The sequence below is a fragment of the Mus pahari genome, chromosome 22, assembly GCF_900095145.1.
Source record: "Mus pahari chromosome 22, PAHARI_EIJ_v1.1, whole genome shotgun sequence".
NCBI lineage: Eukaryota > Metazoa > Chordata > Mammalia > Rodentia > Muridae > Mus > Mus pahari.
Genome location: NC_034611.1, coordinates 4,544,073 through 4,554,445, shown reverse-complemented (window position 1 = coordinate 4,554,445; position 10,373 = coordinate 4,544,073). Strand labels below are relative to the sequence as shown.

Sequence of the window (10,373 nt, the reverse complement as noted above, 5' to 3'; positions counted from 1 at the left end):
AGCTGCATATGTAGCAGAAGATGGCCTAATCGGCCATCATTGGGAAGAGAGGCCCCTTGGTCTTGCAAACTTTATATGACCCAGCACAGGGGGAGGCCAGGGCCAAGTAGCGGGAGTGGGTGGGTAGGGGAGCAGGGGCAGGGATGGGGTATAGGGAACTTTCAGGATAGCATTTGAAATGTAAATAAAGAAAATAATAATAATAAAAAAACTTTCTACAAGATGGGGAAAAATTGGAAACTGATTTTGCTGGCTGGTTGCTCTTAGCATCTTGGGAAAAAAAGATGAAGGAAAAGATGGAATTGTGGGATAATATCGAATGGCTCCAGATGCAAGGAAACGATCTAAAAGTTGCTAAGTGTGTCCTTGAAGAGAATCTTCTCTCCAGCAGCCTTAGAGCTCAAGTTGCAGAAAATCAAACTGGAGCCCTCATTATAAGGTTGGTTGAATTACAGTGAAAATTCAAGTCTCAGTGTCCGCAGCTCAAGGCATTCGTTGGCAAAGAATGGGATCCTAAAACTTGGGATGGGGATGTGTGGGAAGACCCTATTGAAGCTGAGAGCTTTGAATCTTTGCATTCTCAAGGGTTTGCCCCACCTGAGGAAGTAGTGGCCTCAGCCCCACCCCTTGAAATAATGCCATTTTCACATGAGAAAATTAATCCCTCAGAGTCTGGTAAACCAGCCGTGACTTTTGCTGAAGAAAATGCCAGACAATACTGATGTTTCTCAAGGCCCACCAATAGTTTCTTCTACACCTATAACCAGACTCAAGGCAGAACAGGCCTCCAGAGGGGAGGTAGAAAGTGTAGTCCATGAGGAAATTCGCTACACTACTAAGGAGCTTAATGAGCTTGCTAATTCATTCAAGCAGAAACCTGGGGAATATGTGTGGGAATGGATTTTAAGGGTGTGGGATAATGGTGGAAGGAACATAAAACTAGAGCAGGCTGAGTTTGACATGGGCCCTCTGAGTGGAGATTCTAGGTTTAATATGGAAGCTTGCACAGTTAAAAAAAAAAAAAAGTTGTCAGAAGTTTGTTTGAATGGTTGGCGGAAGCGTTTATCAAAAGATGGCCTACTGAAAAGGAGTTGGAGATGCCTGTTATCCCTTGGCTTAGCGTTGACAAAGGGATTTTAAGGCTCAGGGAAATTGCAATGCTAGAGTGGATACGCTGTGTAAACCCTAATCCTCCACAATGGGAAGGCCCAGAAGATATGCCCTTCATGAATCCTGTAAGATGCAAGCTGGTGAGAGGGCACCAGCACATTTGAAGAGGACACAGTACTTGCCATCTTTATAAACAGTGTGGGCTCGGAGAAGGCTCAGCTGGTAAAGGTGCTCACTTGGAAAGTCTGGTGACCCGGAGTTCCATCTCCAGGACCCATAGCATGGAGGGGAGAACCAACTCCTGAGAGTCAACCTCTGACTAGCACAGGTGAGCCGTGACTCCTCACATGCACAGATGCTGCAGCAGTATTTGTAGTAGGAACTAGACAGGCCCCATCTGCCATAAAGTGCTAGTAATGTCAACTAGGATATACTTGGCTTCTCTGGGAGGGTAAGCTGTTAAGAGTACTGTGACCACTGACTGCCATTTTAAAAATTGATTTTTAACTATGTGCATGGTTGTTTCTCTTGGTGGGTATGTGCAACACCTGAGTGCAGTGTCTGCAGAGGCCATAAGAGGGCACTGGATCCCCCAGGAAAAGGAGTTACAGGCAGTTGTGAGCCTCCTGACCTGCGTGTGGGGAGGAGAAGTGGGCTCCTGCGTAAAAGCAATAAGCATATTGAGTCATGGCTCCAGAAACAAGAAGTTCCTTTTTTCTTCTGTTTTTCCCCAACAGCCCTGGCTATCCTGGAGCTTGATCTATAGACTGGGCAGACCCTCTGCCTCTGCAGTGCTGGGGTTAAAGTTCTGCACCACCATGCCCAGCCCGAGAAATTCTTAAATGACAATGTCGTTAATATTTTTTTGAAAAGCTGTATGTCTATAGATGCTTTGTTTGCATGAAAACTATATCAGGAGTGGTCCTAATGCCTGTAAGAGCCAGAAGAAGGGGTTGGATCTCCCGGGGCTGGAGTTACATATGAGTCTGAGATGATGTGTGGGTGCTAGGAATCGAATTTGGGTCTTTTGAAAGAGCAGCCAGTAGTAGTTCTCAGGTATTTTTAAGTTTAAACTACAAAAGAAGATACTGTATCACCACATTAAAATCTCTAAAGCCATGTAAAACCCGAAGGCATTAAAATTTATTAAATGATGCAGTAACAACAGATTCTTTATTTACAATAGCATTATTTAACATCAAATAAGCAAATAGCATCAGCAAAGCAATAGTAACTTGCATAAATGTATTTAAAATTTCTCTGAATATATCTACCTTTGCATAAACTGCTCACACTAGAAATACAAACATCAATGCAGATGAACAAAGTGATGTTCAGAGTCAACTCTGTTTTGAAAATAAATCACAACCTGAAACACTGTAAGCTTTCTCCTGAAGAACCATAGTTAATATATTGCTTAATTTTACCCTTGTATAATCTTTTCATATACACATATCTCAGATGCAACTTCATGAAGAACTGTACAAATAAAACCCACAAATGACAAAGGAAAAAGAGAAGACAGTTAAATGTTTGAAGAACGGGTCGTCATCACTGTTCAGTAACATACGGGTAAGCGATGACGTACTTATTCAAAAATTGTACACAATTCACTATACAAATATAATACATTGGACAGCTATGTAGGAATATACAAGACTTAAAAACAGATCTAAGGCATTATGCTAGGTTTTAGCATTTTGAGGTTCTTGCACATAGCTTTTACCTGTAGTAAGAAACTTAAAAGATTTTGTTTTAGTCTATAAAGAAACACCAGGGAGAAAGTTCTAATTAAAATCGAAGCCACTACAGTGCTTTCTTTTGTGCAGGGAATGCTTTGTTTTTCGGCAGCATACTACCATATAAACAACTAGAAAATTTTAAATTCACACCAACAATTAATGGCTTAAGTTGCATTTCAAAATTGATTGTGTATCTTTGGGTTCTGCAAGTGGATCTGTGCCTCCCAGTTCACGTGTCACACCTATATGAACTCCATTTTAAACACAGATTAAAAATTGCATCTTAAACTGCAAAAAACCATTGCTTTCAATCCTTACAGGTCGTAAGAGATACACGTGTGTGTGTGTGTGTGTGTGTGTGTTTGTGTGTGTGCGTGCGTGCGCATGTGTGTTTTAATCTTTGAGTCTAATGAATTGGTTGTAGTATCACAGCACACTTCACTTTTAAAACTCACCATGTTGCATGAACACTTACATGGATTTTACAACCATGATCAGGCGTGTACTTTTCACATTATGCTTTTCACATTGAGTCATCTAAGAGAACACTGATTCTATGTTCTGTCAGACAAAACCACGTACAAATGTGTTGTGTAGAGCATGAGCAATACTGATGGCAGGGAGGCTGGGCTGGCACTGGCTCTGAGAACATGATTAGGACGCCTTTGCTGATGCGAACCTCCTGATGAGATGGAACAGTTCATGGCTGCTCTGACCTGTGAGACGATTTGCCATGACCATGGGCTACACTAACTGCCGGGTCAACATTGGAAAACAGTGGTAGATTGGATGAACGCTGAAAGGTAAGATATTGTGGCTTGATGTTACAGTGAGATGGGATTTAATACAAAACAAATCTGTTTTAAATTCCGTTTTCTCTTGTGCTGTGTGAAGTTAAAAGTTATTTTTACCTACCTCACATTTCTGACTTATCTGAGAACAGGTCGTGCTCAGTTGTTCACCACCTGAGCCTCACTCCTGGGGTGGGGCCTGGAGTTCTGGGCTCTATCTGCTCCCTTTGCAGGACAGATGTGCAAGCCAATGGTTTGGTGGAGAGAAGTGGGGTCTCGAGCAGACACAGGAACTGGCAGCCAATGGGGAGCATTGTCCTGGGCCACCTCCCTGCAGAGACCCTTCTCTAAGAGGAAAAAGGTATCGAAATGCAAATTTCCACAGAGTTCCTTAGCATGCTGCGACACTTTTGGATGACTGACCATTTGTCTTTGGGTCACATCTCTTTCTATATTTCTACAATCTGTAGATATATAGGGAGACATAAATATAAATAGGGTAGTTTATATGTTTTTAACCCTGCCAGGAATAAACAAACAAACTTCAAGGAAAAACTTCTCTGTTCCTAGAAAGCTTGGATAATGAGATATTATAAAATGCTTTGTTTTTAGACATCAAAAAGACATCATTCTGAAATTTAGGTAAGAAAGTATGTGTATCAGGGTTGGGGAGAATTGAAAAGGTCTCAGTTCTGGGCACTGCAGCTGTCTGAAAGTGACACCAGTTAATAGAGGTTATCCCCGACAGTGGGCCAGAAAACAACCATCAAAGTGGGCTGCTTAGTAATGTTGTCTTTCTAAGGTTTATTAAGAAAGAATATAAACATATAAAATCAAGACTTGGTTCTGACAGCGGCTGCATATCATATAGATTAGATACAGGGTTCATGAGGAGAGTCTCAAGGGTTAGAAAACAAAAGGTCTTACGTCTACAAGTCTGGTCTAACCAAGGCATCGGCAGCCATTACAAAACACCTTTAGGAGACATTGCTATGAAGATATCTAATTTAATACTGAAGTACCTCATTTTTTGAGTCAATCCCACAATATGTATACCTCACAAAATTATACAGTTAAAACACTTAAGTTCAGAACTTAAATTATTGCTCGTTTACATATAAATTGGATCTTTATGTACCTTACAAAACTTCGGCTTCGTCAGCACTGCTAAAAAACAAAATAAAATAAAAAACCCCACATGGCAGAGGTTAGACCTGTCGTGACGTCTGCTGTTGATTTCATTAGTAAGTTCTCTCAGTTTGGAGGCCTGAGCTGATGGGGCAGCCCAGGCTACCTAAGCAGATGTCACAGCCTGACCTTGTTCCTCTCTGACAGGAAATGCATGGTCACTGGGAAACTGCTCTAAGTGGCTGGCACAGCACTGAGAGATACCAAGGGCTTCCCCGGTCTCTATGGCATATGCTGTTGTTGATGTTTTTACTTTAAAGGAATGAAAGGGGGAGGGACGAGAGAAGACGGGGAGAGGAAGGGAAGAGATGCCAATCAAACTATCTCACTGATCTAAAAACAATTTAGAAATAAATATTTCTTTTTGATTCATGATTTAGGGGAAACTAGTTTGGTTTTAACATAGAAAGCGTGAACAGATACCTGTTGGTGCTAACGGCCCCTCTCAGGGGCCTTCATCTGTCTAACGACGGGACATTCCTTCCGGTAGACAGACCTCTGCCTGTGTTACCTGTCCCTGACTAGGTGTGTCAGCACACACAGCGCTGTCCACAGTATCTGCCGTGCCTCCATCCCAACCAAATGCAGGCTTTAAGCTAAGAACACCTTGGGTTGGACTGTGTTAAAAATTCCTTTCTTTCCTCTAGATAAGATTCTAATCTTTTACACAGAATAGCCACGGAAAACAAAGCAAGAAACCAGTGTCTGGAGCCGAACAGGAAGAGGCCAAGAGCATGGTTCTCCTCAAACACACACATTTAAATACATTCAATCTGAATGGGGATGAAGTCGGCCTGTGGACGTTTACTTTGCAGGAGATCTAAGTTGCACTACGGTGAATGCAGTGAACAGACTGCGGGTTGGTCTGGAGGCGAGCTGCAGGCTGTCGGCAGAGGCAGCTCTTCCGGTGGCAGCCAGGCCAGCACGCTCTATGCTGCGGGCCAGGGCCCGACTGTCTGCTGCTGTGTCCTGGGAGAACTGGCCGCATGTCAGGTGGCAACACAAAGAGACGCAGCTCTCCAGACTGGTAAATGTTTGTAAGCCCAGTGGGTTGAAGAAAGATGCAGACAGCTTCTCCAGGGTCAGCAGTATTTCTGAGGGGAAACAGACAGAAAGGTCGTGTGAGGCCATGGGGCTCCTTATGTTTGCCTAGTTCTTTTGGCTGCCACCCTGGCCTATTGAAGACTCTCCACCCCTCACACTAGTCTTTCAAATGCTTGCGCCACCACACTGCCAATAGCAAGAGGGTTTTTCTTTTGTTTTTTTTTTAATGAAAACAATGGAGTGATCATCACAAAACACAACAGCTAGCTTATTCTAGAGTCATGAAGGTTCCGCATCTAGTGAGTAATGTGTTTCTGACATGGGAAGGCAGATGGCGCTGTTCCTAACTAACTGAGTCAAGAGTTGGGATGGATGAACAACTGGGGAGCTGGGGATTTGAACTGAGATCCTCATGTGTACATAGCACTTTACCCACTGAATACCTCCCCAGCCCAAGATTATTCCTTTGACTTTTTAAAAAGTTTGTTTTTGAGACAGGGTCTATGTAATCCTGGTTATCCTTGAACTCATTATGTGGACAGGTTGGCCAGGGTCTATGTAATCCTGGTTATCCTTGAACTCATTATGTGGACAGGTTGGCCTTGAACTCATTATGTGGACAGGTTGGCCAGGGTCTATGTAATCCTGGTTATCCTTGAACTCATTATGTGGACAGGTTGACCTTGAACTCATTATGTGGACAGGTTGGCCTTGGTTTCACAAAGATCCTCCTACCTTTTCTTCCAAGTGCTAGGACTAAGGTGTGTGCCACCCACATGCCTGGCTTCTTCTGATTAAAAAAAAAGATTATTTGATATATATTTATTTAATTTGTATGTGTATATACCACACAGAGAAGGGTGTCAGAGCCCCTGGAGGTGGAGTTCCAGGTAGCTGTGAGCCACTGACCTACTGTTGAGAACAGACCTGCTGAGAGAGCACTTCAGTTACAATTGCAGGTGCAGCCGGGCGTGGGAGCGCACGCCTTTAACCCCAGCACTCAGGAGGCAGAGGCAGGCGGATTTCTGAGTTCGAGGCCAGCCTGGTCTACAGAGTGAGTTCCAGGACAGCCAGGGCTACACAGAGAAACCCTGTCTCGAAAAAAACTAAAACAAACAAACAAACAAAAAAAGTAGTGCAGGTGTTTCTAACTACTGAGCCATCTTTCCAGTTTTCCTCCCCACTTTTTTTTTTTTTAAAGATTTTATTTATTTCATGTATGTGAGCATACTATTGCTGTCCTCAGACACCAGAATAGGACACTGGATCTCATTACAGATGGTTGTGAGCCACCACATGGTTGCTGGGAATTGAACTCAGGACCTCTGGAAGAGCAGTCAGTGCTCTTACCCACTGAGCCATCTCTCCAGCCCTCCTCCTCATATTTTAAGTCAGGGCCTTAGAATTCTTTACCTAGACAGTGTGGCCTCTAATCATCAATTCCCCCATCTCTGCTTCCTGAGTCCTGGGAGTGAAGGCCATGGAAGCGCCCCTCCCCAGACCGCTCTCAGAGTCACTGTCAAGTCCTGGGAGGGTGTGCTCACTCGGATTTCATTAAGATAAACACACCCCACTCTCGACTCCTAAAACAGACGACTATATATGTCAAGGCTGTACTGCGCAGTAGGTACCCGAGGGCCACTAAGAGTCTCTATTTGAAGAGAGGAAGCCAGCCTGAAATCGTGTATGTGCCTTCTGTGTCCCCATAAGGGTTCTGGTTATCAGCAATAGGACTCCATTAGCCTCATCAGATGAATCCTTTCGGGGAGGTGGCTCTGGACTGGGTGACACCCAGTACTCCAGGCTTTCTTCCTCAGCTGGGTTGGTATTGGTCACCAGCTCCCTTGATTCACCTCCATTCTTCCACAGGATGGCCAGGAAGCCTTTAATATCCTCGCAGGCCTGACAGAGTCCAAAAGGGACACTGTGTCTTGGCTTCGGAGGCTCTTCCCTCCTGAGACGAAGCACCGGACGCTTAAGAAGGCTGGTGACATCTACACACGTAGTTGAGACTTCTGCAGTGTCTCTGTGACCCTGCCTTCTGAGCAGCAAGGTGGGGAGGGCACCAAAGAAACAGCTTGCCCCTTTGGGCCTCGTAAACGAGGCTGTGTAACCCCGAGAAAACCCTTGTGAGAGGCTGCTTGTCTCTCTTGGACAGGACAGTGGTGCTCAGGTTAGAACTAGGCAGGCATGGGCTGGAGAGAGGGCTCAGCGGTTGAGAGCACTGACTGCTCTTCCACAGGTCCTGAGTTCAAATCCCAGCAACCACATGGTGGTTCACAACCATCTGTAATGGGATCTGACGCCCTCTTCTGGTGTGTCTGAAGACAGGTACAGTGTACTCATATAAATAAAATAAATAAATTAAAATTAAAAAAAAAAGATTAGGAAGGCATTCAGAGGTCAGCTTGCTTGGTCTTGCTTTCCGATCCCCCCTGGCCTAGGACAAATTGTTACATTCATAAGGCTGAAGATGGACCAGACCGTATGGTGCCAACTAAGTGAGCAAGTGACTGATTCCTGTTGGCTGCTTCCATGATTTTCTTTCCTTTTCCCCCTCTCTTCCCCCATTTCTTTGAGATGGTGCCTCACTATGCAATGCTGGCTGGCTAGAATTCTATGTCAACCAGGCTGCTCTTGTAGCGCTTTCCTGCATGTGCTGCTATGCTTGGCTGCTCTGGCTATTCAAGGACATACATGCACCGACAACCATGCTCTGCTTGGCAGGAGACACAAAGCAGGGAGCCTCCCGGTGCTCCAGCCTGGGGGGCAGCAGAAGCCTGGGTCTGCTTCAGAGGGCTTTCCCAGGTAGCTGTTCAAATGCTAGCTGGCTCACGCTAACTCTCACTCACACTCACTCTGGCATACTCTGGCTAGGCTCCCCTGGCACTTCTCAGTTAAAATGGGCTGTCCTCTCTGTGTGCTTGTCACCTGCTGTCACTGTGCCTCAGGTGAGTGGAGCCAGGTTTTGGAGCTCTGCTTTTGCATGAAGTTACCTCTGAGTTCTTAGGACTCACTTCCTGTGAACACTACGGCTATGGAGAGGCATCGGCCCTTGGGAAGTGATAAACCCAAACAAGGGACACATGGTTAGTGTAGACTACCCCGGTGTCTGACACTCTTACCTGGTATGTAGACACAGCAGATACACATACAGTAAGGAAGGAAGATACGGTAAGCTTCGTGTACCTAACTATCACGTTTTGAGGGTACGTGTGAGAAACAGCTCCAGGACGCCTACCCACTGTGGGTAGTAGTATCTCTGAAGCCCACGATCAGGGTTACAAAGCCCAGAAAAGCCATTGTGGGAAAGCAAGTCCAGGACATGACTGAGCGATGGGCTGGGTCTACTCTAACCCCGAGACTATGAACAATAGCAAGTGTCTGGAGAAAGGAAGTTCAGTGCTCGTTCACACTACACTTTCTCCAGCAGGATCAAGTTACAGTTTGTTCTGAGTATGCTGAGGTGGGCCTAAAAGGTTATTTCCTTAAACATTTTTCTGTCTATGTGGTGTGTGCGGGCACCGTTTGCAGCTCTGAGGACAATGTTGAGTTGGCTCTCTTCCCATGCCGACTTCAGGGATTTAATTCAGACCCCCGGCCCTTTTCATTTTTTGAGACTGGACCTCACATAACCCGGGCTGCCTTCAAACTTGTTAATGATACTGAGTTCCCCATTCTCCTGCGTCTCTGACACGATTAACCTTTCCTGTGGGCTGGACATGGCAGTGTAAATCAGTGTGTTAGAAAGAGCTGGAAAGCACTTTATAATTTCATTTGGTATAGGGTGCTTTCTGTGTAAACAGTTATTTTCTTTTTTTTTTTCAAGGTGGGAGTGGTTTTTTGTTTTTGTTCTAAGATAGGGTAATGTGTAGCCCAAGCTGGTCTTAAACACACTGTCTAGCTGACCTTGAACTCCCGACTCTCTTGTCTCTGCCTCCTCAGAGCCAGAGTTACAGGCATGCACCACTGGGCCTGCTGTTTTTGTAGTGTGCTCTTTTGATCCCAGCATTTTCCAGGCGGACCAAGGCAGAGGCGTTTGGCCTTGAGAACGGTCACAGCCTATCTTAGGTGCGCTCTGGGCTCTTGTTGCTTACCCGAGATGCATCTCCCTCCTGCTTGATCATGTCCATTCCAGGCAGTTGGTTTGGGAAAAGGTTGCCTCCCCTCAGAGCAGGGTCATTGACCTGTGGTGACAACATATGACACATTTCTGATTTTAAGTTTTGCGCCCCTAGGGAAAAGTGGCTGTATCCCAATGAGCCACAGCCTAGCGGCTTTCCATGTGCACACAGTAGGGCAGAGGAGGCTGCAAATAATACTTACCTTCAAAAGCAAAGCTTATTTGAACACTTTCATTTATATCCTGTTTTTTTTTTTTTTTTTTTAAAGCTGTTTCAAATCAGGCTGGTGACTCAGCCCTGAGAGTGTGAAGCACCTGAGACCATCCTGACACTTCTGCTACTGAGCAAGTCATTAATTAGCAAGAATGACGTGA

General features: G+C 44.9%; 1 protein-coding gene across 2 annotated transcripts in view; it reads right to left on the bottom strand.

Moving 5' to 3' along the window:
* Positions 1-2,211: 2,211 nt before the first annotated feature.
* Positions 2,212-10,373, bottom strand: part of Ncoa2 (nuclear receptor coactivator 2) — a 240,816-nt gene continuing 232,654 nt past the window's right edge. For both annotated transcript variants that reach the window (XM_021222395.1, XM_021222396.2), the window contains 2 exons: positions 9,973-10,062; positions 2,212-5,925 (listed from right to left, as the gene is read on the bottom strand). In XM_021222395.1, the coding sequence (XP_021078054.1) occupies positions 5,914-5,925; positions 9,973-10,062 (102 nt within the window). In that variant the 3' untranslated portion in view covers positions 2,212-5,913. The remainder of the gene's footprint in view (positions 5,926-9,972; positions 10,063-10,373) is intronic.